The following is a 26660-nucleotide window of genomic DNA, read 5'->3' as shown; positions in this document are numbered from 1 at the left end:
AAGCAGTCGATCTTAAAGTTTAAGATAGTTAGATCGTTAATAAATAAAACTAGAAACGTTCCAAGAAAAGAGAATCTCTGATTAAGGTAAGTGAATCTTGAATTCATATTTTTATGTACAAAATAGAATTTAGAGTGGATGTTGACTGCATCTAACAAATTAATGAAGAAAAATTTTCATCTTAATAACGACAGTTATCACCACATCATTCATTTTATTCAGACATCATTTTATAGCGCTCTCTTCAAAATTGGAATATCACAAGATATCCTATAGAATAGTTTTGATGTATTCAAATTTCGCGTCCGAGTATATCCCAAAGGTAATGTAAATAAACGCGGACGATCGTTTTGAAACGTTATAAACTTTTTGTCGGTGAGTTCGTGAATTGTCGGAAAACATTGACGCGAAACATTTGATTTGTCCTCCAGAATCTTCTCAATAATTAAAGTTCAAGTCGTAGATTAGAATAACTTGCGTGAAACTCGGTATCTATTGTTAGCGATAACATAAAATGTTGGAATATTTTACATATTTAGAGAATATATTAGTATACTGTCAAATCTTTCTATTGCTTCATACTTTTTTCGATTGAACGCCACGCTAATTTTGGAAAACTATAAAATTTATAATTTTCATGATAATATATTGCTATATTTGTATATTTTTTCTTATACAGTGACATTACATTTACGAGTCAATTTATCGAACTGAAACAATTGGAGACATTCCGAAGAAACTTCGAATAAAAAGGTTTCTGACCAAGCATGGTGAGTGAATGTCAAATTTATATTTTCGTAGAGAAATTTGGTATATTTATCGCATCTGGTCAATTTTTATTACGAAAGAAAAAATTAAAATAATAATTAATTTCTTTTTTTTCATAATATGAATAACAATGCTAACACGAAGAGCGCAGTCAATTAATAGAAATAAATGTAATTATTTATCTTGATTATTCTATATAGTTCGCTTTATTTAAATGTCAATTCATTATATTACCTTGTTCAAGAAAATCATGATTAGTGAAGTTTGAATTTTCATGCATGAAATAAAGTTTGAAACATGTATTGCGTTTAGTGAGTTTGTAATGGAAGGATAAATAAGGAAAGATTGATTTGAAATGATTTTGAAATATACTTGAAAATACAAAAGTGACAACTAATTAATTAGAACAAATATCATCACATTCACTTTGGCAGCAACTTTCGTTTTTGCATGGCTCATTTTATTCATACATCAATTCACTACAATTCTGCTTTTATGTATTTTTATTTCAATTAATATTCGCAGAATTTGCTTATACAGTGTTGCTTTGAAAGAGAAAATCACAAGAAAAATTCTCAGATGAATTTAATTCATTCAATTTTTCCTTCCTTAAAAATACATTCTTTATTTTTAATATTTTAAATATCCTGGCATTTGAATATCAAATAAGATTTCTATTAAACGAAATTCCATTTACAGTTACTTAAGAAATGGACTTACTTATTTATTTACAACCTAATTTTCCGGAAAACTTTCGCTATATTTGATAATTAAGTGCCTCTAGAATTTAAATTCTCGACGAAGAACAATATATTTCAAACTTGTTGAAAAAATACATTATCTTTAATGATTCTCATATTTTCAAAATCACCTTGTGTTTGTCCCGTCCCGCTTTCTTTACTGCTCCGAGGTAAATAGCAGAAAGCAGAAACATACAAGATATTTAAAACACTTTTCGAGTCAAAATATCTTCATTAGACATATGTATTTCGATATATGTCTTTAATCGATATATAACTTTATCGTGTCGATGTATGTTTGATCGATCGCAAAAAAAGAACAAGTCCAAAAGTCAAAAGATGACGTAAAGAGTAACATATTGAAAAACTCATACCTAATAAGAGCTTCTAATAACGACTTCTTAAGTAAGTCGATACAAGATGGACAGTGTCTAACAGAGGTAGTAGCAGTGCTTTCTCAACATGATCAATGTTCCTCCACTTCTTTTTCTTCTTATATAATCAGTTCTTCCGCCCACCGCGTCTCTTCATCGAAGACGTGCACTGGGGACAGTACCATTTACCCTTGGGTGGTGCGCTAATGCCCACGCAAGCGTAATGAAACCATTCGAAGGGACACTAATAAAATAATTATCGGCGTTAAAAAGTTTATCTACTTTAACGTATTTCAAAGATATCGACAGAACTTACGTCTGAATTGTCGCAAGCTACCATATCGCCGTATGATACTTGATTACATATGCAATATCGCGGCTCGTTGGGATCGCATGTCCATTCCGGATTGTCCGGATCCACTACTTGCATAGTTGTCGTTACTACGGGCGGTGATACAGGCTGCTGAACTGTGGCTGCGATCACGCTTGAACTCGGCAGAGTGGCAGTTACTTTCCTATAATTCGAGATTGCAACGTATTCTTTAAAAACTCGTATAAAAAAATATTTTACAAAGTAAGATAAAAGAGATTATATGTATAAAATATTGTTAATTTAAGATTTATAATGTAAAGTATTCAATTGAGTAATTTTAATTTAAAACTTGGAAGAAATATCCACTCTCTCTCAAAAATCTACTATAAAATATATAAAATATCCTAAATATATATTTTTGCAACATAAGATATCCATTCCACTAATTTCAGGAGACATACATGTAAAAATATAATCCAAATAATTAAAATTTTTATAGAAATAATCTAACAATGAACAGAGCAATCAGAATTCGCTTCCTTCCTTTGTATTTTACTTACTTTTTATGTTTCTTTGTAGTCTCTTGGATGGCTGCGATAGCAGTTTGCGCTGCGCCGGCTAGCTCTCTGCTGAATTCTGCTGCATGTACGCCGCCAGTATTAATGGCCTCGTAACTTGCCTTCAAACTGGCCGAACGTCTGCCTTGTTGCATCGATTGTGTGGCTGCGATCGCTTGGGACGCAGCCGCCGCGATGGCATTACCACCTGCTCCGATGTGACCGAGATTGTAGCATACCGATCCCACGGAATTAGCAATAGTTGCTGGCGTCGGTGTGACATTGCTCGTTGCGATAATAGGCCCGGAATTCGCTGACGCTGGTCGCGACTCTGGTAGGCTCGTCGCCGGCAGTTTCTCAATTGCCAGTCTTTTTTCGACAGATGTGGAAGACGCGTTGGAATCTCGCCTCTTTTCTGATCGAGCTGAAATTCAAAATAAAACTTGGTGATTATTTTTGTCTAGAAATATTGTTACAAATCATACTTTTTTTGAGTATAATAGATTTCCTGTAATCGATGAATTTTATAGATTATTTTGAAATTTTGTTTGTAAGGAGTATTAATGTTTTCAAGCAAACTTAACACAATATACTATCTTTATTTATCTTTAAAAATAGAGAACGGATATGAAAAAAAATTGACATTAGAGACTTACAATGACTATGATTATCCCGCGTTCTGCTTGGTGTAAAACTGTAACGATTTTCTTTTTGACTACTATTTGTCGGAGGCTGGTCCAATTCCAAGGATCTCTTCTCCAAAATTTCGGTGATGCCCTTATTGTCCGCTTCCAGTTCCATCTTAAACTTGTGCAGCTCCTGATCGAGCCTCCTCAGATATCTGTCTACCAAGTCATACATCTGATTAGCTAAATGTACTTTCTCATCGGCATCCTCCAGAGTCTTATAATATTCTCTTCTAATAGCCTCGTATTCTGCTTCTTTTTCGCTGGGCTTCATCTTCTTGGCATTGCAAAACAATGTCTTCACTTTTTTTTCCAAGCTATCCATGGAATCTGAAAATATCAAATGTTTTATTATAAATATCAAAGGTTTTATTATCATTGATTTTATATTATTATTGCTATTCTTATCTCACTGCTGTCTTTATTATATCAAAGAATATATACTTTGTACACCTAGATCCATTTCTCTCATCTCGGTAAATCGATCCCTCAGTTCTTGTGGAAGATGTTCAATCACTGAAAATGTATACGACAAACATTAATAAAGAAATTAGCTTTTTGTAAATTTAAACATAATTTTAATTACTTTTGAATTAGCTATTTATATTCATTTATAATATTTCATATTTATGTAACAATTTAACAAACAAAAATCATCGAGTTAGAAATATTGACTTGATATTAATCTTTTTCACTTATTAACAAATTTAATAAACGAGTGACGTTCATTGCAAAATTAACAATCATTATTCTTTTCTATCATTATTATTTATCTTTATATTAGCAAAACATCAATGTTAATACTTATAATGATCCTAAAAAAGGAACAAAATATTAGAATCAATTTTTAATCTTAAAAATGCGAAACCAATGAAATTCAACATTTGCCAGCAGAGTTTGGAAATTTTTTAATATTAATTATCTCCATTGCATAACAATAATTGGCTATGTCGACGAATATGCGCCTAACCTCTCGACGAGATAGCAGTAAACTCAATTTCCCATCATTTTACAATAACAATACGCGAACGGCTCAAGTAAGGATTGCAAAAGGAAACGCGGATCGAGATATAAACAAAAATGGCGTTCGTCGCGGGCTCGCGCGATTTCGAATCGAGGCGGTTTTAGATCCGCGCGACGAGGTTAGAATCCCGTTGGTGAATCGAGTGCGACTCTCATCGTACGCACTTTCGACGTAATCCTCGAGGTAGAGCATCTTCCAGCGTCGCCGATCGTCCACGATCAGTACAATCGACTAATATCCGCCGCTCGTGGCCGGGAAGTCGTATAATTTCGCGTCAATTTTCCGGATAAAGAGCTGCCCGACCGAAAGCGTGCTCGCGCGTGTCAGTCCAATCCCTCCGCCACCGCATTTTTTTTCGAGGCGCTTTTGACGTTTTCAATGCTTTCCAAGCCTATACGTCGAGGTTCTATCCGAGAAGTTTTCGAAAATGTATAACTGATGATATATCAAGGGAATTGTCGAAGAACGTTCTTAATTAGGATGATGCAGCTCGATTTCTGATTATTCGGAGCATTGTCATCTATCGCGCCATATTACACGTGAGACAGGAATGTAATTTAAAGAGTCCGGTGCCCGAGAGATATAATATCCTTGATATTTTTCTATATTTTTGTCATCGATTAAATTTTATTGATTGAAGAAGAGAGAATTGTCAATTATTAATTCATACATTTAAAATATTCGTCTGCTGTTTAGCTATAATTTATAACTCTTAAATACATATTAAGCATTTTTAGAGATCGTGAAGAGAAGGTCGAAAAAAATAAAATTATCATTTGCTTTTAATTAATTTTCAAAAAATTTATCGCATAAGAGTATGATCATTTTTTTTCTTTTTTTTTTCAGGATATGATACGACGAAGTCCGACACGCATAGAGATGCGTTTGGATGATCTGCAAGAATATGAAGAGATAAGAAAAGCACACGAAGTCAAAAAGGATCCCGAGAAAAAACCGTCATCTGCTATGAATCCTCCCACATGGGGGGGTAAGGTTCCTCAGAGCGAAATCCAGGAACGCATTGGTTACATACCGCAACAGCATCCACCCTTGCATAATCGAGCCACAACATAATAGTGGACATATACATAAATATGTATACACGAATATACAAATCAGAAGAACAGACAACAAAATTATGTCAATCAATATATTTTTGATTTCATAAATTCGATAGTTGATTAATTTCTATTTGGGCATAGTCATTAATCATTATGATTTATAAATTATACACCGACCTCTTTTTATATTTTTTGACATTTTTTTTACATGTATATAAAGAGTAATTATTATGAAGTATGTAACATATTAATGAACAATATCTATAGTTTTTTTCTTTTTCTTTATCTTCATTGGCATAGGTCCTGGCATCTTGAATACCGTACTTAAAAAAAAAAAAATTAAATGAAAGATTAGAGTGTAATTTATAATTATATATCGAACTTGACTTGCAACTATGTAATTAATATAATGAAGTCATATTATATGTAATATATAAATATAATATTCATTATCACAAAGCTATTATATGTAATAGAGTCCATTATAATATTGCAAAAATACTTACTGACAAGTTGTACATATTGGACTATATTTGCAGAAAACTGTAAAAGTAATAATTCAATTATTTTATACATTATATTACGTTAATACATTGACTATTAAAAGTAATAAATTGTGTATTATCATCAATATTATTGTTTAAATTCAATTTCATGTCACACATAGATTAAAATATTTGTGATTATTTGTATAATTGTATAGTAATACTTACTTGATAAACATATGGAACAAACATATCCAATATCGATAAGGTCCTGATGACAGAAGCATGCTGCTCTATAATTCACCTTTACTGGTGGTGGCAGAACTAATTTCGATCTAACACTGGGATCTGGCAGGAAAACCCACTAAATTATAAAAGAAACAGTGCATACATTTTTATTTCAGTTGATAATTGTATGGAATAAGTATAGAATTAAATATAAATAATTTACCAACAAATATTGCAGCAATCCAGCAAGTTGTGGCACTTGTAAATAATTGCCACCAGTAATTTCACAACCCTGTTGTAAGAGTGTCAGTTCTTGATCTAGGCTGCACACGTCCAAAATGACATTCTGAAAACATCCAAGCAGATCTTTTTTATTATAAATAATAATAATAATAATAATCATTAATCAGTATGATAGAAATCTAATGAATACCATTCTTTGTGCTGTGAAAAATATGTTCATATAATTCATGTATTGTATGGCTGAATCGTTGCTGGCAGTAATCACTAATATTCTAGGATATAGTTTCTGGCTAGCAACCTTTTCTCGTTCCAATCGAGCAATGTAACATAACGCCATACTAAGGGCACCCGAGATGAGACTTTCTGTGTTTAATGGAGCATCCATGGAGATCTCGTTGATGACTTGTTGCAATTGCTGGCGCACTGTACGCTCTACCATAGTAAACTTTTCATATTGACCGTCTATCTGTCTTATTTCTGCCGCATTTTCACATGGGTAGAGAAATTTTGCACTGTGACCATGGCATGCCATAATTGCTAGTTCATTATTAGATGACTGCATGAGATGAGCATTGGCAAAGACAATCATAGAATCCAAACATTGTGACAATATCTTTGTCTCTTGTTTCACTATTCGTTGTACAGGATTGACATCTAATATGATCACCAACAGGCTTGTCTCTATTTCTAAAGATTTCAATAGATAAATATATAATGAAAACTTAATTTTACAAAAAATAGTTTTACAATGTTTACAGTGTACAACAAAATTTAAATAATAATTTTAAAAACGTTAATATACCAGTCGTCATTTTGCTGAAATTGTTAAATAATTTTTATAATATTAAATAATTCTTAAATAATTCTATTTCTTTATTTTGATCAAAAAATATATTTTTGAACATGTTATTTATTTCAATGAAAGTTTTATCTTCGTATATTAGTATTAAATTTCTGAATTTATTAGAGGTTATGTTGAGATTAAACAAATTGCTATGAACGCCTGAAAACAAATGTGACCAGAATCTGAAGCTTTTATTGAAATGGTGAAATGGTATCTAATGATAAATGTAATTATTCTTTATTAAGTTCAAAACAAATCTCTTCAAGTTTTAAGAAGAGGAATTATTATTAATAAAATTAATAAGATTTTTGCAAAAGAAAAAAAGATTGAAATTATTATTTAAAAATAAATTGTCATAATTGTCAATTAAAAAGCACCGCAGACAACTGATAAATACTGATATTGAATAAATTTAACAAAATATGTATTAAAAAATTAAAAATAATTAATTATATTTAATAAATATTATATATATATATATATATATATATATATATATAAATTTATTAAATAAAAATTACTCTATGGAAGCGAGTGAAATCCTGAACTTCGGAAGGCAACCATGGCTTATATACGTGTCCATCGGATTCTTTGCTGGCCATATATGTGAAGAAAAGTCTCTTAAATGACGTAGAAGGGAATTTTCCATATTCCATAGTATCCCATATGATACGAGCGTGAGAAACGCGCGCTTTACGTACATTACTATGGAAAATCGCCCTTGCCTCTTCAATCTGCAAAACGCAAATCAATAATTATAATTGCTCCACATTGGCAGATAAATAAACATTTAAAAGAATTGAAAATTTATATTAGCACTTATATTAAAATTAAAAAAGGCAACAAAGACATAAATTAAAAATTCGGAAAATATAAAAAATTTTTAAAATATATATGGAATGTCAAGAGTTTAAAATCTATATCTTTTAAACTTAAATTTACAAATATTAAAAATAGTTAATATCAATAGACCTTTTCCTTTATCTCCTCAGCTTGTTTAAAAGTCAATTGTTTTAGCTGACACTTTGTCATGTGCAATGATGGTTTTGCAATCTTTGGCGATCTTGCCATGTCTATTAAATTCCACGCGCGAACAGACGCTCGCATCAAATTTTCTGAAAAAATAATTATAATGAAGAAAATAAAAGGTAAGAAATTTAAGTGTCTTAAAAATGACATTTGGTGGACAAATTACTTTTTTCAGTTTCCGAAAAAGTGATGGATTGCCTGTGCATAATCCAATGTTGCAATTGTGGCATCAGATAGCATTTCGGCAACTTGGCGAATATATATCCTTCTGCAGCCATTTTCTCCAATTCAGCCTAATGTTACATTTTAAATTCGAAATATATAAATTAAGTGATATTGATATTATAATTATTCATGAGATAATTAATTGATAAAGGTATAAATATTTTTTGAAATTATTGGATTAAGAAAAGAAATGGATGGAAATACTTTTATTATTGCCATAAGATCAAGGTTGCTATCTATATGTTTTTCATCATCACTTATCAAATGCGTTTCATCAATCTTCTCTTTTATCTCCTTTCCTATCTTATCGATTATTTGTTGATCTGATACATCATGTTGTGCAATTTCAGTAGCAATTTCAGTAGCAATTTTAGTAGTTCCTTTCTTATATTTTTTCTTTTTAGGATTTTTTTTATAAGGCTTATTTTTGCGAGCTTCTATCTTGTAGTCAATTTCCTTGCTCGGTGATTGTTTTATATTTTTTCTATTATTGAGTTCTATTATTTTTATGGACATCTCCTTTTCTACATTCATTTGACTTAAATTCGTTTTGTTGTCCATTATTAAGTTTTTTTTGTCAGAAACTTCTTGGCAATTACAACACACATCTTGTTCATTCTTATTCTCATACATCAACCTAAACGCTTCATCCCTGATATTTTTCCTATGTTCTATTTCTTCCTTCAATCTCGGCAATGGACTCGAAGAAATATTAATCGGCGACCAATGTCGATGCGGAATATCAGCTCGAATGTGTTCTCTGCTCGGTTGTGGTGTTTGGACCGGTGTTGACATTTTCAGGCCATCGATTATCTGCTGAGGCGGCAACATAGAAATATTTTTTGCCTCATCCGATGCATAACACTTGATGTCTTCTTTGTGCTCATCTTCCAGCGGCGTTGTCTTTTCGCCTGATACGATGAAATTAGTGTCTTCTATCATCGGTCTGGAAATATCGACAATATGCATAAAAGGCTGCTTTTTCAAAGCCTTTAATCTTTCTTGACGTGTCTTCCACTTAATTCTCTCTTCATTTCGTTCCACGATTTTTCTTTCATATTTACATTCACATACAGGTTTCACAACTTTCAATTTTCGAGATCTGAAACATAATTATATATTATTTATAATATTATATTATAAATAATATTAATTTTAATTATATATAATATTTTAATACCAATAAATATTATCTTGATCACTTTTAAGTAATGTTGAAATTTGATATTAGTTATTATTAATTTATTATTATTTATTATTATTAAATACTGCAAATTAAATATTAGAATTTTTTCTTTTTTTTCTAACCTGGCATTTCGAGCAAACTTCTTACAAGATGTCCAACAAGGAACATTATTCTTGCGCTGTGTAAAGTAATCCATCAATGCTGCATCTTTCAATGCCATTTTCCATCTTTCCTCTGGCAACTTGGACTCCATCAATTTCTGTCGAGCTTCTGCAATGTCTTTCTTTTGATCTACAAGATGATTCTGTTCCTTGACGCCGTTAGTACAACTGCATGATTTTGATTTTTTCTGTATTTTCTCTACCAGACTTTTGGGACCAGAATATCTCTCTATTAGTTTCAATGTGTCGTCTGTAACATTATTACACATATCGTACGGCGATTCGAGAAGATCATATTCTGGGATGTATTCATCACTTCTTCGGGGACTGATGGGTGGTGTAACATAAAGAACACCATCGATAATTCTATTCTCCTCCTCCAATTTGGTCTTCCTAACTCTTCTTCCAGCTATTTTCTTCTCCACTACACCAGCCATGTTATACACAAGAATTTTTTTCTTGTTCCTGTTTTCTCTACACTGACACGGTCGTCCTCCAGGACTAACCGCTACTGTTTCTAAAGGATAATCTGGTTCGCAGAGATAGGTCAGAGTTTTTTTTGCTGGAAGTTCCTGCTCCGATTTCGTTCTCCAAGGTGCCTTATTAATAGCACAATTATTCTCTTCATCAATAGAAGAATCGATAATTATCTCTTCTGGATTATGTCGACTAATTGCTAGTAATTCTTTAGGGAGAATAGCCGATTGGATGTCATCTAAAAAAGGGAAAGATTTGAACATATTTTTTATCTTTGCCATTTCTTGCTTGCAATTATAGAGCTTAGTTTCATCTGTTACAGTCTCCTTGTTTTTTTTTATAGGATTATTATATTTGGTTAGTTTATCAACTCTGTCGAATCGTTTAACAGGATTGTGAAATGAGGATAAAAATAACTTTGTTTGTTGCTTTTTTTTTGTTCCGTTCTTGAAAACTTTATTTGACAAATTTGTGCTTTTTTTGTTAGTTATTTTTTTTGAAGATATCCATTCTTTTCTTATTTTGTTTTCCATATTTTTCAGTTCTTCTTTGTTTTTATTTCTTTCTTTTTTATTATTTTTTGATAATTTTAAAGAGCTTTCAAAATTTTTTTTATTATCTTCTTTATTTAAAATATTTTTTTCATCTTTCTTCAATCCTTGTAAAAAAGAAATGTCTTTTTGTTTTTCCTGCATATTTAATGATGAAGAGATTGTATGAAATGCTGGAGGAGTCAATTTCAGGTTTTTCCCATAATCTCTTTCTATTATTTTTGATGGAGCAATGCGTAATTTGTTCCAAGAATTATCATAAGCAGGATTAGGATAATCAGGATTAGGAACAAATTTATTCTTTTTTTCCTCGGTTATTTCCTTCATTAAAGTTTGAATTTCTTTCTTGATTTCTTCAATAGGATTTGCCTTTTCTTCATCTTCTTTTCTTTTTTCTTTTTCCTTTTTGTTTTTCTCCATCTTTATTAATTCTTTCATGAAAGGATTATGTCTGCAAGATTTATCATCAGGATACGTCTTACAGGAATAAGCACCTGGCTTGTCTGGTCTGTACTTTTTTCCGATGCACACTCCTTCATCCTTTGTCTGAATGTCATCCTCGCTTATGGAAGGACTTATGTCTTTATTGATCATTTGCCGAATAGCGCATCTACAAGGAGGAACGTTTTTGACCAACTGAAATGCTGGAGGATCGAGTATTTGCGATGGTATTTGCATATTGTCCTTCTGAACACCTGATACATAATATCGAATTTGACCATTCTCTTTGGTAACTCCATTGATAATGATATTTGTCTTGATCTCGCTCTGCGAAGCAATCAAATTGATTGGTGATTCTGCTGGCTCTGAGGAATGCATTGCCATCGATTCTTCGATGTACCTATCGTAATAATACCTTTGTATTTGAATCATTATTTTGAGTTTATTATATTATAAGTGTTTTAATTTTCCTTTCAAAATCTTGGAACATTTTGAGTATTTCATATAAAAAAAAACACAGAGAATTATTTAAAATTAAAAAATATTTGCACTCAAGAATAGGTCAAAATTTGGAGACCAAAGGAATCAAAAATTTCGAAATTTGAATATTTATAAACAGATGTTGAAATCGGTAAAAATGTAAAAATTCATACATAGATGTAAAAATCCATAATTTCAAAAATTTTACTATTAATTGTTAAAACTAGCAACTATAATTAATAGAGCTATTTTTAAAAATAAAATACAATAATAATATATTATTAAACATTATTATATCACTTACTCGTTTTTTTCGCTATTTTGCGCTGCATTGTCGATCAGTATCTTGCTTTGTTCCAATTTCTCGTCGGCCTTTCGAGTCTGTCGACATGAGCAACAACTGTCGCAAACGGGCTCAGGAGACGCTAATTTTATAGTTGTTTGAATACTTTTCATCAATTCATCAGCTTTTTCCTCCATCTGTTCATAATCTTCATCAGCATTCCGTAGCCAGTCTTGCCATTTTCTTGACAAATTTTCTCTGCCACTGGGAAAAATCTTTTCAGGTTTATCATCAAGTTTTAGCATTGCGAAGAATTTTTCGTCGCTATTGGTAGGTGTCACATTAGCTACACCGGCGATCTCATAAGTTACAGGACAATTCAGTGGAGTTTCGTTCTGCGAGGTTGCGCCGGCTATTATGTAGTAAGCATTCTTTTCGTCCAGCCAGGATTTTTGATCTGTCCCTGGTGGCTTTGGTGTACCTAAAATATTTTAATTTGTTGTCAAAAAATTTTGATTTAAATTTGATTTTAAGTTTTTCTTTTAGCATATAATTTGTTATAATATTTTTAATATATAAAAAAATATGCACATATGTAATTTTTTATCAGATTTTCTGTTTCCAATTTAGATAAACAATGTTAAAAGAAGTATAATTGCAAAAAATTATATCACAAATTTTGTATGTCATGGTTCCTGGTTCCGGGTTTCCTGGATTTTTGGTAATTTTCGGATTTCCGTTGATTGTAGAATCCAATTTTTTGTCATCGTCTAATATTTGATAATTATTGGAAGTTGATGATTTTTCTACTTTGAAATTTTTCTGTGTTGTGGAGTCTTTAGTTTCATGTATTACTTCTTTATCAATGTTCACTACATCTATTTAAAACAAAATTTCAATAAATATACTTATTTATGGCATTCTGTCAAGATATGAGCCAAATGTATATACTTAGGACTATCATTTTGTATTTGGTTAAAATATTTTTACCTTCTGCATCATATTTATTGGAGAAATTATTTTGCAAATTATTTTGCAAATCCTGTGTATTGGTTTTTTCAACATTATAGTTAATATAAATATCTTCCTTTTGCTTTCTAATCTCACATGACAACGTTCTATCATTAGTAAAAATCTGATCGTGTTGCTTGAAGAATAAAATTATCTCTGGAAGTGTTGGAATAGTTTGAAATAGTTTGTATTGTTTCTGCCATTTCTGCAAAGCATTTCGATAACCGGCCCAATCACAAGACTTGAATAAATCCTCCTTATAAGGACAGCTGCTTTTTCGTCTTGGGAAACATATTAGTTTTGCTAAACATTATACTTGTATTTATATTTCATTTTGTATATTTTAATTAAATATTGCTTAAAGAGATCCCGCTATAAGATAATTAAAGAAACTTACGTTTTGGTGGTAAACTTGGGACAATCATTGCTGGTAATCTCTTATGTAATTCGTTTACTGTTTCTGGCAATGTTAAAAATGCAATAGCTGACAATATTATTCTCTCGTTACAGTCATAAAATTTCTCTGCAAATTAAATAATTTTGAAATTATTATATAAATAATTTTGTAATTATTATATAAACAATTCCGCCAAAAAAATTTTATTTCTGTTTTCTATATCTATAATTAAAATAGATCGAAAAATGTACTATATTCCTCCTCATAAAAGTCATTTCCTGTCAAAATTTTATAAATCTCTCGCAGAAAATCGACACTGTTTAAATTGCATGATTTATGCAACTTATTTATAATATTCGGCTTTAATTTGAAAAATGTTGAAATAATGCCAATAGCCATCAATGTATTTTGTGTGCCATCTGTTTTTGTCTCTTCATAATCGGTGCGCATCACATTTTCCAGGTTTTTTAAATTCTTCATCTACAAATTTTTAAATAATTTTATGTAAAAGTTTCTCAAAATATATATAAAACACTTTCACACAATTATAATTTAATTTTAATTTCTTGAATATTACTGACAATATCTCATGTAATAAAAATCCATCATTTATCGTAACTTTTTAATTACTAATACTATATTGATATAAGAGTTAGATTATATTTTTCTCAAAAACAAGTCTTTCTATTTGAAATTAATTATTATTTTTACATCATACTTGATCTAAGGAGAATTCTTGATACCATCGTGGATACTTCCGATTTAACATACTTTCCATTTCGTTTTTAACTATAATAATTAAATAATATTCTATTTATTAATTATTTACATATATGTAAGAAATTATGTATATGGTTACAAATAATAATCAAACTTTATTAAAGTAAAGTTACTTATTTTCTTCTTATATAAGAATTCTAACATAAAATGAGATTTAGAAAAGTTAGCATACTTTTATCATCCTCTATCAATATCAATAAAAATGTAATTACTTCATTATTTTATGATATTTTTACTTGAAGAATTGATATAGTAAAGATTCACATTTCTTTTTCCCAGCTCTCATTGCCTTGTTGCTCGCCTTGTTGTAAATTCTTTGCTTTTTCCTCCAAAACCTATTCTTCGCCAAAGCAATTTCATCTTCTAGATACCATTTTATAGAAGCATCGTTTCTACCGAATCGAAAGTAATTCAATGTCCCGTTTGCCAATTGTTGCTGATCTCCAGACTCCGACGCCCTTAACTTCCTCTTTTCTCGGATAAAGGGTGTGCAATATTTCATTTGCAGCTTGGATACTGGACACTCGTGCACAGAAGTTATTGCCATTAATGAAGATTTATAAGGGGGTCTTCGTTGATCGTATGTCGAGTGAGGATCGAAGCGGTCCAGGGAACAACAAAATCCAAACGGCTTCAACCTTAAATCTATTCTTGACCGTCTATAAAAAATTAATTATATTCCGTGAATATTTTGATATTGAATATAAACAAATTAATGACTATCTATAAGAAATACTTGTAAATTGGAATAACAGAAACTTAATAAAGATCTAATTTGCTCTACACTAATAAACTGATATAAATTAACTGTAATAAAATAAAAAGATGAAATATATGTTCTTGCTAATCACAAAAAGAAAATTACAAAGACATATATTCAGTACATATTTCTATTATTAAAAACTTTATATAATTATTTTAATTTTGTTTCTCTAAAATGTCAATTTCTATCCAGTATACTTTTTATAAAAATTTTATATAATTATTTTATATAATTATTTAATTGTGTTTCTATAACAATATTGAAAGAACATTTACTTAGGCTTAATGCGCTGAGGCGACATTCGTGTGCTAGGAGTTCTTAATAAAGTTTTAGACATTTTTCAGAGATCTGAATTGTGTATGTGTGTGATTCTCACTAATAAAATTATATTTATATTAAAATTATATTAATATTAAAATTATATTATATTTTTATAATATATTTTTAAGACTAAATTTGCAATTAATACTTATAAATTTAAAATATATTATAAATGATTATAAAAGATGTAATTTAAATGATGACAGGCTATGTCTAAAATGTAAATGAAATTTTTTAGCCCTATTTTGTTTATATTTATAATGGTTGTGTTCCGTTTCATGCACAAAGCGCATAGATTGTTTGGAAATCTATAATATATGTTACATGAATTATAGATTTTCAGGCGATCTATGCGCTCAATGCATGAAACGGAACGTATCCTATATGTGAATGTTATTTGTGTTAGAATTAATAAATTAATATTAATTTAAGTTGTAATAAATATATATTATAATTACGCATAATTATATGTTTAATTCTATGTATAACACAACACGCACACATAAAATTATATTATTGCAATTATTTGAAAAAGAAATATAAATATTTATATATATTATAATATCTTTCTGTGTTAATTATATTTTTATTTTTTCTGTATTAATTATATTTTAATTATATTTTTAATTAAAAATAATTATAATTATATTTAATAATTATTAATATTTATAATTATATTTAATAATTAAATTATATTTATATTTTTTAGTTAAAAATAAAGAACATTGTTTTCAATCTACGAGCACACAATTATAGAATATAATTTTTTCTTCAGAAGTTTGTAATTTTAATATGTAAAGTAGCAAAAGTACTTACGTACATCAATGGTTTTCGTTATATAACGACATATTACTTACGTTTTTCGTTATATAACGACGTATTACTTATGTACATCAACGTTTTTCAAGAAATATATAGAGAGTGTCCCATCAAAAGTGACCACCCTCTTTTATTTTTTAAACTAAAAGAGATCATAATAACAAATATATAAAAAATTAAGTGATTTAAATTGAACTCTATTGTGAATTATAGTAGTTACTTACAAAAGCTATCTATGTTATCTATAATATGTTTATTATGTCTATCTATGTTGACGAAGTGTGCATTTTTTATAACAATGGATGTTTTGAAGCAATAAAAATTGTAGTGCTATTTGAAGTACAATGATGTACATAATTTAATATAAATATTTTACATATTAAACAAGTTTTTATTTTAAAGCTTAAAATATTGGGGGCGACGTCTCTCTTTTCATTTTCGATCCTGTGATATACGGTCAACTTCTGATCACTTTTTATGAGTTATGTGTTTACGAGCACTCATTCTGTACATTGAAGTATGCCGAGTTGCGTTCGAAAATCTTCTCGTTTAAATGAAGTAGTTTTGATTGACCAATCGGGACAAAGGAAATAAGGATTATGTTTGTTCTCATTGGTTAATAAAATGCCCTCCACCTGACAAGTAGATTCTCGAATGCATTCACGGACGACACAATCATAGGCATTACATGTATATATAAAGTTTGTGACAGACGACAGTTCAATTCTTCAGTTAGTGTCAGTGTTCAGTCTATATTCTGTATATGTGTTGCATAGCAGCCCCTACTACCATAAAAAATGAAGATCATAAATTTGCAATGATGTTTTCCATAAATAATTTTCTTTTTTAAATAATTTATTTTTTTATTGTGCTTTGTCTACGTGTGCTATCGAAATTTATCATCCCATCAAAAATTGGCAAGTACGTTTCTCGCAATATCATATTTGACGATCGTATCTTGAATTTTCAGCAGAGAAAGCCTTTAAAGTTTGAATATAAAATGTTGAATAAAAAAATTGCAATAATATATTTCTTGCTAAAATAAAATTGATTAAATTTATGTAACAACAAACAATAATACAATTACTCGAAATAATCGGAATTAAAAAAGAAGTAAATGTATGATATGGAATATACATTCAATTTTTATTTATATGTCATTTTTTTTTAAATTAAGCTGAAGGATTATATTTGCAAATTTTGATCTTTAAAAGTCATTTAAGAAGATTGCAATCCTGATCTGTTTTGCTAATGTTGAGATAACATCATAATCTCTCTTAGTCATTAGTTTAGCAATCTAGTATGTTATCGGCTTATGCTTGACAATTTAAGCTCATTGATTCCAATTATTCATCTGACAGCATATAGAGACACCTTTGACACTGCAGCAAAATTATTCGGTGCAATAAGATTAATTGAGAAGCTGAAAAATGTTGAAGAAAACAAAGACTATAATTGTTGGAGCAGGTGCAGCTGGTATTGCAGCTGCCTCAAAATTATTACAGAAAGGAATGAACGATTTTGTGATACTGGAAGCTAACAATAGAATTGGTGGCAGAGTACATACTGTGGACTTTGGTAAATAATTTCTTTTTTATTCTTATCATAATTAATCAGAAGAAAAATTTGGCTTATTATAATTTTATTCTTAACTTCTCTAAGCAAAATAATTTTTTATTTAAAATTTTTATCTTTAAAAATTTAAATATACTTACAAAAATTTTAAATTTAAATAATACTTTATTTTTCCAGGTGAAAATGTGGTGGACCTTGGAGCTCAATGGGTTCATGGTGAATCTGGAAATGTAATATTTGAGTTGGCTTCCAAGCATAATTTGTTGGGCTCATTTATAAATTTCTTTGATCCCACCAAACATAATTTTGTCACCAGCAGTGGTGAAATGATACCTAAGGACGAAAGCAACGAAGCTGTGATAATTTTTTTCAATATTACAAATAATGTACAGGAAGAACTCAAAGAGGAAACAGGATCTTTTGGGAATTATTTTATAAAAGAGTAAGTAATATTTTTGATAATTAAACAAATTGACTACAGTATGAATCAATTAGAAGAATAATTAAAGAGATAAACACAATGTTCTTTTATTTTTTGTTAATATAAAAATATCAACATTACCGTAATACTATATGAGATGTGTTACAAAAGTATGAATAATTAAGAGTCACTTGTAAAATTTTTATTACATTCTAAGCACTTTCGTCAATTTTCATATCAAAATTTATGGAAGAGAATATTGTTAACAAAAGCGTCAATATCACTTTCGCGAAACCATGCTTGTAATGTGGGATGTAGATTTGCACGTACGACCGTATAAACATCCTTATCGGGCACGATACATCTGATAAGAGAAGCAAAAAATCAACAAAGGCATTTATTTCTTTTATTTCTTTCATATAATCGTAAACGAATAAAAATAATATTCTACCAAAAATTTATATATGAAAAGTTTATTATTCATTAGTTTATTATCAAAATTTTATATATACGCACCTTACGCGATTGTTGCAACATTGATTTTTCACGTATTCGTACCTCAACAAGGAATATATGTATTTCAAGTATTTTTCATCCAAATTATTATATATCTGTTCATATGTTTTTGTAAGATTATTTATTCTTTCAATGTATCCTCTTGTTAATATTGGTATAATATAATCAACCTTAAAGTAAATAAATTTATGATGTGATATTAATTGATACAATTAATACTCTATAAATTTAATTTAAAAAATTTACATTCTAATTTAAGTTTTATATATAAGACTTTAATTAAAATTAAATTAAATTACCTGTTTAAAGCAATCATCTATAAATTCTTCAGCTCGACTGTAAACGCCTTTCTCTTGCTCTTGCAATATAAGCACGCCGATTCGAGGTTGCTTGGATCTAAATATCTTTGCGATACATTCCGCGGTTGATAAACCATCGTCCGCAAAAGTTAGCATAACTATGCAGCCATATCTTTGTTTAGTATGCTGAAATAAATAGAAATTATAATTGCATTTTATATACTTGGTAATAATGATATTTTAATTTAAAAGCTTGTTTTGTTACTAAATTTTTGGAAATTGTAAATAGAGCAACCTTTTGCTGAATATCTTTTGGTGTAGATCTTAATGCATTTTCTTTTGTTCCGATTCTTTTGCATTCTCTTGTTATTAAAATAGGACTCAGAACTAATGGTGCTTTTGGTACATATCCAGGTTGAATTATTTCGGATCCTATATATACATAACAAATAATTAATATAATGAAATATAATTATTATATTTTTTAGTCTGTATCCAAATTTGACGAGGCTTATAATTCATTTCTTAATGCTAGAATAAAAAAATCATAGCTATTATCTACTTCACCTTCATTGGCACATTGTGATAGAACATCGACTAGATCATACACATAATCCTTAATTTGATTTATTACATCAAACCGTTGCATCTTTTGCAAAGCATTAAAAATTTTGTCCATTGTTGCTTCCGGAGATTGGACATAAGTCAGAAGAACATAGTATGTTGGATCCTGAAGACCCTTGAAGTCATAATCTATGCACTAAATAAAATACTATCAATTATTATAATATATACACACATACACAATTTGGCATGTATGTATTTATGTATATTTATTACAATTGCCAAATTTCTGATAATCTTACATGTATCTGTTCCATTGTTAATCCCATGTGTGCTGCAAATTCTTGCCAACCATCGTAGATTTTTCCTGTCGCTGTGGAGCTCAGTAGCAAGCATAGTTTCTGCAGTGTAGCTTTACCTATATGCTCAAATAAATATGCAGCGTGAATGCGTGATGACACTTTTTGAATGTTCAAAATGATTGTATCTAAATTTGGTGGTCCCTGTACTTCGTTTCTTAGCTTCTCCAATTTTGGGTCTATTTTTCTAAAATTATATTCCTCATTAGCCATAATTCACAATGTATAAAATTATTGCAATATAATCTCTCTTGAAACAATAAGGAAAAAATTAAGATAAAAGATAATATCGAGAAAGTGTTTGTTGTTACCTTTTTGTAAACATTTTGTTAGGTCTTATTAAATTTTATTCATAAGGTGGGCTTGTCATGAATAATTAAAAAGATTTTGTTTCATTTTTACTGATGATTTGTTTTGCGGATTGTAAAGACCACATAAATGCATTATACTTGCATGATTGAAATATTTAAAACTATCAAAAATATATCACTTGTAATTGAAGGAATAAATTAAGTTTCCTTCACGTGACAAGCTGATTGCCATATGTTGTTTGTGAATGCTGGTCTCCCCACCACAACTTAGTACAAGGTTGATGATGAATCATACTTAATGCTTGCCCGCCGATGATTTAAATCGCAAAGAAACGATAGTTTTCTGCATTTATCTAACAAAAGTTGCTTATAATATTTCAACAAATTTCATTATTCAAATAATTTTTATTAATTAAGATATAAAAAATAATCATGACATTATAAATAGATTTAAAAAAAAAGATATTTAATATCTAGAATAAAATATTTCTATTATGGACAAATCGAATATAATTTACATTTACAATATTAATAATGATAATATAATTATTATTTGTTACAGATATTATAAAATTTTTAACGAGAAGCCTTTTGCAAGTCGTGCTCGAGCTGCCGAATATTTATCTTGGATGGAAAAGATGGAAAATTCTATAGAATGTAGCGATACGTGGTTTGATACTTCCGCGAAACGTTTGAGCGAATACTGGGAATGCGAAGGAAACTCCTTGCTGAATTGGAAAGAGCGTGGTTACAAAACGCTCTTTGATCTATTATTGGTAATAAAAGATACCTCAAAATAAAAGTTTTTAATAATGCGTTCCATTTTCTTATAATAGAACTTATAAAAAAACTTATAAAAGTTTTAATGAAACAAAAAAATTTATTTTGCCAAAAATAAAATATTAATTTTTAAAATTAAATTACACAAAAAGGTAGAATTAATTCAAGAATAAAATATTTAAGAATAAAATAAACAAAAAAAATTGAGAAATTACAAATAATAAATAAAGCTTAAAATTTTATGATAATTAAGAATGAAATTAATATTTAAATAAATCTTTTTCGAGACATATTTTCTATTAATTATTTAATTATAAGTATATCAATTATTTTATCTCAGGAAAAGATTCCAAAGGCAGAAGAATGTTTACCAGTCATGGAGAAAATAGAGTTTGAAAAAGTTGTGACAACTATCAACTATAGTTCTGGCGAGGATGTTATAGTGACCACAAGAGACGGATGCGAGTATTTTGCATCACATGTTATATTCACTGGATCTCTGGGTGTTTTGAAAGAGAAACATTCTACGATGTTCGTGCCTCCTCTATCGCAGAAAAAACAATGCGCGATAGAGGTAAAATAAATAAAAATATCATTAACATAATATAAAATAAAATTGTCCTAACGTGCATGTTAATTAATATCATTTCTCATCTCAGGGATTAAATATCGGAACAGCAAATAAGGTTTTCCTTGAATTTCCGCATAGATGGTGGACAGAGGATATCGCCAGTTTTAATATTATTTGGTCAGAAGAAGACAAAAAGGAATTCCTGAAAACTTGTGGTCAAGTAAATAAATATTTAAACATAATCATATCTAACAATTTTAACGAACTTATTAAAATAACTTATTAAAATAAGTTTTAATATATTTTTTTGCTGTTACTGCATTAATGTATTAATCTTATCAAATATTTATTTTAGAGTAACGAATGGCTTTGCGATGTGTTTTCGCTATTTACTGTAATTTACCAGCCTAATATTTTATGCGCCTGGATTGTCGGGAAAAATGCGAGACACATGGAAACCTTATCGGACGTTGACGTGTTCGATGGATTGTATCTATTGTTAAAAAGATCGCTCGGAAAACATTATGATGTTGTAAAGCCAACAAAAATGTTAAGGTAATTTCTTAAAACTAACTTTATAGAAAATTTTAAAGAAAAATATTCAGATGCATATTAATATCTTTTTTCAACTTTTAGATCCAAATGGTACACTAATGAACATTTTCGTGGCTCATATACTTTTCAAAGCACAGCTTCCGAACAAATGGACGTAAGACCGAAAGATTTGGCCGAACCAATCTTGATGGATGGAAATAAACCTGTATGTACAAAAAAAGCAAACATTTTAAACTATTAATATCTGAGATTATTTTATTTTTTTTATCTTTTTCTGTTATATCTTCTTTATGTCTTTTTATCTTTTTCTATTAATTTTTTATTTTGTCAATAACTGATAATAATAACTCGAATTCTTTTATTCTTCGCTTAGCCTATGATGTATTTCTGTCTTATGCAACTAATAATAAAAGAAACTCTATTGAAATTGACAAAACAATATAATCATCATATTAGGTAATTCTTTTTGCTGGAGAAGCTACACATGATCATTATTATTCTACCGTGCATGGTGCGGTGGAAACTGGTTTTCGCGAAGCAGATCGACTAATTACCTATGAAAGGTAAGATAATATTAATTACCGAAGTGTGGTTTTTCTTTTTATGTCTCTCTTTATTGTTGGAGCTCTTCTAACATTGTTTTGTTAATTTGATTAAATAATTTAATTTTTTCGTTTTAATAAGATTGAGTATAAAAGGAATTGATGTGTTCAGTAAAGTTTTATTTTCATTATTAATGTTTTTTATGATTTTCTATTGCATTATGCTATGTTATTTTACTTGTCAGTATTTTAATTACATATACAGTATTTTTAAAGTTAATAGAACCAACGTTATCTTGAATTTGTTGATCGGTTTAGTTTCAAATTTTGTACATATATTTTGCAATTATTTTTATATTGACTGCATGCTTTTTCTTAGGCGGTTAAATTCGCATCTTTAACTGCATCCTCTACTACTACATTCTCCTAACAAATGGATTGTGGAAAATTATAAATATATAATCAATAATGTTCGTAATAGACGAATATTTATAATAATACAAAAACCAACATACTTAGAAAGTGTAAACATTTGTATATAATAATATATAAAAAAATTTTAAATTGTAAATTGTAATAAAATTAACATAAGAGATATATGTTATTTTGTTACTGTATAAGAATATTTTTTATAATTATTTATTATTCGCGTTTATTATTTAATTATTATTTGCGTTTACTATTATATACAGCACTGAGAATATTTCAAGTATAGATAATATATTTATATTAATTATGTATGTAGTAGAATGGTATTTGTAGTTATATATATTTGTATATATAAATTAGAGAATTAAAATCATAGAAAAAAAGAGTAAACGATGGTTCACCTGAGATTTGACGAACTGCTTCGGATGACGTAGAATGCGCAATGATTTAGACCAACTGGTTAACAACTTCAATGAAGCGGTGCAAATAGATGCTAAAAAAACAGAGAGGACGAGAGTTGTTATAGTAGGTGCGGGGATTGCAGGATTGGCAGCGGCAAAGACTTTAGAGGATGCAAAATTCACGGATTATCTTCTCCTCGAAGGTACGTCTGCACATTCATGTTAAAATTTTAAAATTCACTTTTAGAGAGATACAAATATATGATTAAATAAAAATATATGAGTTTAAAAAGGGAGAAAGAAATAATTCTGGGTATATATCAAAAAATCAAAACAAAACAATTTAAATTTCTCAAATTATTTTATCATATTTCACAGCCCAAGATGTAGTTGGAGGAAGAATTCATTCTGTTCCATGGAATAACGATTGGATAGATTGCGGAGCTCAATTCTTGCACGGCGACAAGAGCAAATTAGCGCAATATTGTTTCGACAATAATTTACTGTCAAACATTCAAGGCACAGATGGCGAAGGTATCTTTTTGCGCGACGACGGAACGATAATGAGCGAGAACTTGATTCGCGAGATCGACGATTTTTTACGAACCGTATCTGATGATATCTGCGAATACCGATGGCCTTTAAAAAAATACGAGACCATCGGTTCAATCATGAGATGTAGGTTCGAAGAATATTTACGCGAAAGAAACGATCCTTTGACGCGGAAAAAGATGGAAGAGATATTCGATTGGAATGTACGGTTTCTTCTGGTAGATAACTGCTGCCATTCGTTGGACGATTTATCAGCGAGTCTGTGGGGCAAATTTAAGGTAAACTAATGTTAGTTATAATCAATATGTGTTAATAATATATACAAGTGCTCTAAGAATTATTTTTATGTAGTATGTTGGTGGACCGGAACATTTGCTCTTCAAGTCTGGCTACAGCTCTTTAACGAAACTTCTCATCAAGAATCTAAGTGAGGAAAAGATACGATTAGCCACTCCCGTGGAGACCATTGATTGGCGGGATTCTGTCGAGTCTCGGAAGGATTCTCTGGTCATCGTGACGACTTCCAAAGGAACGCAGATTATCGCCGACGCTGTTATAATTACCTGTTCACTCGGCTATTTGAAAGAAAATTATCGAAATATGTTTCAGCCGCCATTACCAAATCGTCTGAGCGTAGCTATAGAGAATCTCGGTTTCGGAACGATTAACAAAATCTTTTTAGACTTTGGTGAACCTTGGTGGCAAGCCGACGTGAAAGGTTTCCAATTACTCTGGCATAGGGACAATTACCGATCCTTGCCAGAATGGACCAAAGATATCACGGGATTCGATGTCCTGCCAACTAATCCGGCCACTCTCATAGTGTGGGTCGGCGGGCGAGGAGCGCGTATCATCGAGGATTTATCGGAGTGGACAATCGCACAGGATTGCACAAATTTGTTGATGCATTATTTACGATGTCATGATATACCGCCAGTGAGGAAATGCGTCAGAACGAAATGGTACGGAAATAAATATGTGAGAGGTGGCTATAGTCATATTACAAAGAGATGTGAGGAGGACGATGTTTCGCCTAGGACGTTAGCCGAACCTGTTTGGATAACAATATCGCAGAATAATACGAAGAAGGTAAGATAAGACACTTTTAAAATACACAACTTCTTAAATCTTAAATTTGAAATTTTTTGTTTCCACCATATCAAATTTCATGCAATAGATTTTTTTAAGATTGACTGCTATTAAAACAACGCAATTATGCAATCAAATTTAAAAAACTGAAATCTTTATAATATTAATTTATTAAAAGATTTTTTTTGCTATGACAGAATTTACCAGTCATACTTTTTGCCGGCGAAGCCACGCACGATGATTTCTACTCGACAACACACGGAGCTTATGAGACAGGAATCCATCAAGCCAAAATATTTTTGGAACACCACACGAATACAAATTAAAATATCTTATGTAAATATACGAATACGTCAATAATAAAACATTTTAATACCTATTACACATAGTGAAGTATTTTTTCTTTATTGCAAAAAGTTATTTAACAAGAGAAATTAATTTTGCTAATATTATGAATATTTGTTATAATTTCAAGTAATTTTATTATTATTAATTAAATTTGTTCAATTGTTATTCAAACATCAATTAATTTCAAATTTATTTTGTTTTCTTTTTCCTTATTTTATTTACAGCTTTTTTTTTATTTCTTCGGCGGTATTTATATATTGAAACTTTCGTTTTTTGCTTCTCAAGTACGTCATTTCTGTATATCGGTGGATAATACCAGATTAGTTTGTCTTTTTCCTGTTGTTTGGTATCTTCTTATCTCGTCAATTTTTGCAGAATTGACTGGTTTATCCGCTTCGGCTGATTGCGTCAGAACTGAAGATTCCCAATAGATCTATCGCATATTGATGAAAACGAATAGCGTTCGCTGACACTTATTCTTAACAAACATTTCATTAACAATAAGAACCTTTGCCTTTTTTTTTTCTTATTTCGCCACATGAACGTTATGAGCCATAAACATAGATACTGCATTTTCAAAAGCAAATTCGATTAAATTAAATTGCAATTCATAATCAACGATTATTAATCAACAATATAATATAAATATATTATAAAATATTATAACATTGTGAAAATTAAAATTATAAAAACAATTATAAGTGATTATCTCTTTAAAATAATATGTGTATATATCTACATTAATTCTATTTTTTATCATTAAACGTATCATTAATATAGTGAGCATATATTAAAAAAGAATTTATGATCTATTATTATCAGCAGATTAATCATTACTTGTTTTATCTCTTTCAGCTGAATTTCCTATGTTAAAAATTGCAACATTGACGTCTTCGGTGGATCGCAACGAAGAGTTGCGCGACTTAAGTACTGTTAGAAATCCTCTCCATCCTGATCTTTTACATACTCTCTTCTCTTTCTCGCCTCTTCCTGTTTTTTTCGTCTTTCTTTTATCGTCTCTTCTTCGCACTCTATTCTCCGTAAAATTAGTAGGAGAGATGGAAGCCGCGTGCAGATTCCACCGCGTAATCATCGTCATCG

General features: G+C 29.8%; 6 protein-coding genes across 8 annotated transcripts; 1 reads left to right on the top strand and 5 right to left on the bottom strand.

Annotated features, from left to right (window-relative positions):
• Window positions 1–1189: 1189 nt before the first annotated feature.
• On the bottom strand, window positions 1190–4988 carry LOC126857051 (inhibitor of growth protein 3). 2 transcript variants are annotated; one of them, XM_050606129.1, is made up of 6 exons: window positions 4409–4988; window positions 3883–3954; window positions 3409–3768; window positions 2756–3176; window positions 2199–2397; window positions 1190–2126 (listed from the first exon to the last, which is right to left on the bottom strand). In XM_050606129.1, the coding sequence occupies exons 2-6, from the start codon at window positions 3908–3910 to the stop codon at window positions 2010–2012; spliced, it is 1125 nt and encodes a 374-aa protein (XP_050462086.1). In that variant the 5' UTR covers window positions 3911–3954; window positions 4409–4988; the 3' UTR covers window positions 1190–2009. The 2 variants fall into 2 exon arrangements, with proteins under 2 accessions (XP_050462086.1, XP_050462085.1); XM_050606128.1 differs by having other exon boundaries at window positions 4627–4987.
• Window positions 4989–5598: 610 nt separating this feature from the next.
• LOC126857056 (general transcription factor IIH subunit 3) lies at window positions 5599–7502 on the bottom strand. Its single transcript, XM_050606141.1, has 6 exons — window positions 7282–7502; window positions 6670–7166; window positions 6460–6582; window positions 6237–6372; window positions 6030–6066; window positions 5599–5846 (listed from the first exon to the last, which is right to left on the bottom strand). Exons 1-6 carry the CDS (start codon window positions 7289–7291, stop codon window positions 5771–5773), a joined length of 879 nt encoding a protein of 292 aa, XP_050462098.1. The 5' UTR covers window positions 7292–7502; the 3' UTR covers window positions 5599–5770.
• Window positions 7503–8606: 1104 nt separating this feature from the next.
• LOC126857042 (uncharacterized) lies at window positions 8607–16664 on the bottom strand. Its single transcript, XM_050606118.1, has 11 exons — window positions 16472–16664; window positions 16286–16389; window positions 14609–15003; window positions 14283–14353; window positions 13816–14044; window positions 13565–13690; window positions 13147–13470; window positions 12831–13034; window positions 12178–12637; window positions 9886–11793; window positions 8607–9679 (listed from the first exon to the last, which is right to left on the bottom strand). The coding sequence occupies exons 3-11, from the start codon at window positions 14889–14891 to the stop codon at window positions 8716–8718; spliced, it is 4569 nt and encodes a 1522-aa protein (XP_050462075.1). The 5' UTR covers window positions 14892–15003; window positions 16286–16389; window positions 16472–16664; the 3' UTR covers window positions 8607–8715.
• A 302-nt stretch (window positions 16665–16966) lies between these two features.
• LOC126857098 (spermine oxidase-like) lies at window positions 16967–25599 on the top strand. The gene is made up of 13 exons (XM_050606217.1): window positions 16967–17168; window positions 17609–17825; window positions 18000–18264; window positions 20855–21068; window positions 21413–21646; window positions 21732–21863; window positions 21999–22198; window positions 22280–22403; window positions 22655–22761; window positions 23604–23773; window positions 23949–24400; window positions 24474–25211; window positions 25409–25599. Exons 2-13 carry the CDS (start codon window positions 17678–17680, stop codon window positions 25535–25537), a joined length of 2913 nt encoding a protein of 970 aa, XP_050462174.1. The 5' UTR covers window positions 16967–17168; window positions 17609–17677; the 3' UTR covers window positions 25538–25599.
• Window positions 18326–20545, bottom strand: LOC126857100 (uncharacterized). Its single transcript, XM_050606221.1, has 7 exons — window positions 20293–20545; window positions 19925–20168; window positions 19626–19818; window positions 19354–19490; window positions 19059–19244; window positions 18760–18929; window positions 18326–18607 (listed from the first exon to the last, which is right to left on the bottom strand). The coding sequence occupies exons 1-7, from the start codon at window positions 20304–20306 to the stop codon at window positions 18481–18483; spliced, it is 1071 nt and encodes a 356-aa protein (XP_050462178.1). The 5' UTR covers window positions 20307–20545; the 3' UTR covers window positions 18326–18480.
• Window positions 25600–26658, bottom strand: LOC126857102 (uncharacterized). 2 transcript variants are annotated; one of them, XR_007688441.1, is made up of 2 exons: window positions 26397–26541; window positions 25600–26126 (listed from the first exon to the last, which is right to left on the bottom strand). XR_007688441.1 is itself a non-coding variant. In XM_050606224.1 (2 exons), exons 1-2 carry the CDS (start codon window positions 26656–26658, stop codon window positions 25849–25851), a joined length of 387 nt encoding a protein of 128 aa, XP_050462181.1. In that variant the 3' UTR covers window positions 25719–25848. The 2 variants fall into 2 exon arrangements, 1 of the variants encoding a protein (XP_050462181.1); XM_050606224.1 differs by having other exon boundaries at window positions 25719–25973; window positions 26397–26658.
• Between the last annotated feature and the right edge of the window lie 2 nt (window positions 26659–26660).

Source organism: Cataglyphis hispanica, chromosome 20, assembly GCF_021464435.1.
Source record: "Cataglyphis hispanica isolate Lineage 1 chromosome 20, ULB_Chis1_1.0, whole genome shotgun sequence".
Taxonomy (NCBI): domain Eukaryota; kingdom Metazoa; phylum Arthropoda; class Insecta; order Hymenoptera; family Formicidae; genus Cataglyphis; species Cataglyphis hispanica.
The sequence above is the reverse complement of the archived record's forward strand: the minus strand, read 5'-3'. Positions and strand labels throughout refer to the sequence as shown.

What these genes read in the sequence shown, in the direction of transcription:
- LOC126857102 (XM_050606224.1), bottom strand. Translation starts at nt 26,658, where the DNA reads ATGACGATGATTACGCGGTGGAATCTGCACGCGGCTTCCATCTCTCCT. An exon ending in AGCTGAAAGAGATAAAACAA is followed by an intron (nt 25,974 to 26,396) that starts GTAATGATTAAT and finishes GGGAATCTTCAG; the next exon opens with TTCTGACGCAATCAGCCGAA.
- LOC126857042 (XM_050606118.1), bottom strand. Translation starts at nt 14,891, where the DNA reads ATGGCAATAACTTCTGTGCACGAGTGTCCAGTATCCAAGCTGCAAATG. An exon ending in CTTTTATGAGGAGGAATATA is followed by an intron (nt 13,691 to 13,815) that starts GTACATTTTTCG and finishes TTTAATTTGCAG; the next exon opens with AGAAATTTTATGACTGTAAC. An exon ending in CAATAAATATGATGCAGAAG is followed by an intron (nt 13,035 to 13,146) that starts GTAAAAATATTT and finishes TGTTTTAAATAG; the next exon opens with ATGTAGTGAACATTGATAAA.
- LOC126857051 (XM_050606128.1), bottom strand. Translation starts at nt 4,654, where the DNA reads ATGCTCTACCTCGAGGATTACGTCGAAA. An exon ending in GCGGGATAATCATAGTCATT is followed by an intron (nt 3,177 to 3,408) that starts GTAAGTCTCTAA and finishes TTTGAATTTCAG; the next exon opens with CTCGATCAGAAAAGAGGCGA. An exon ending in ACTACAAAGAAACATAAAAA is followed by an intron (nt 2,398 to 2,755) that starts GTAAGTAAAATA and finishes CTCGAATTATAG; the next exon opens with GAAAGTAACTGCCACTCTGC.
- LOC126857056 (XM_050606141.1), bottom strand. An exon ending in TTTTCACAGCACAAAGAATG is followed by an intron (nt 6,583 to 6,669) that starts GTATTCATTAGA and finishes GGATGTTTTCAG; the next exon opens with AATGTCATTTTGGACGTGTG. An exon ending in GATTGCTGCAATATTTGTTG is followed by an intron (nt 6,373 to 6,459) that starts GTAAATTATTTA and finishes TTTATAATTTAG; the next exon opens with TGGGTTTTCCTGCCAGATCC.
- LOC126857100 (XM_050606221.1), bottom strand. An exon ending in ATCACAATGTGCCAATGAAG is followed by an intron (nt 19,491 to 19,625) that starts GTGAAGTAGATA and finishes ATGTATATATAG; the next exon opens with GATCCGAAATAATTCAACCT. An exon ending in CAAAAGATATTCAGCAAAAG is followed by an intron (nt 19,245 to 19,353) that starts GTTGCTCTATTT and finishes TATTTATTTCAG; the next exon opens with CATACTAAACAAAGATATGG.
- LOC126857098 (XM_050606217.1), top strand. Translation starts at nt 17,678, where the DNA reads ATGTTGAAGAAAACAAAGACTATAATTGTTGGAGCAGGTGCAGCTGGT. An exon ending in TCCTGAAAACTTGTGGTCAA is followed by an intron (nt 21,864 to 21,998) that starts GTAAATAAATAT and finishes TATTTATTTTAG; the next exon opens with AGTAACGAATGGCTTTGCGA. An exon ending in CGACTAATTACCTATGAAAG is followed by an intron (nt 22,762 to 23,603) that starts GTAAGATAATAT and finishes CGGATGACGTAG; the next exon opens with AATGCGCAATGATTTAGACC.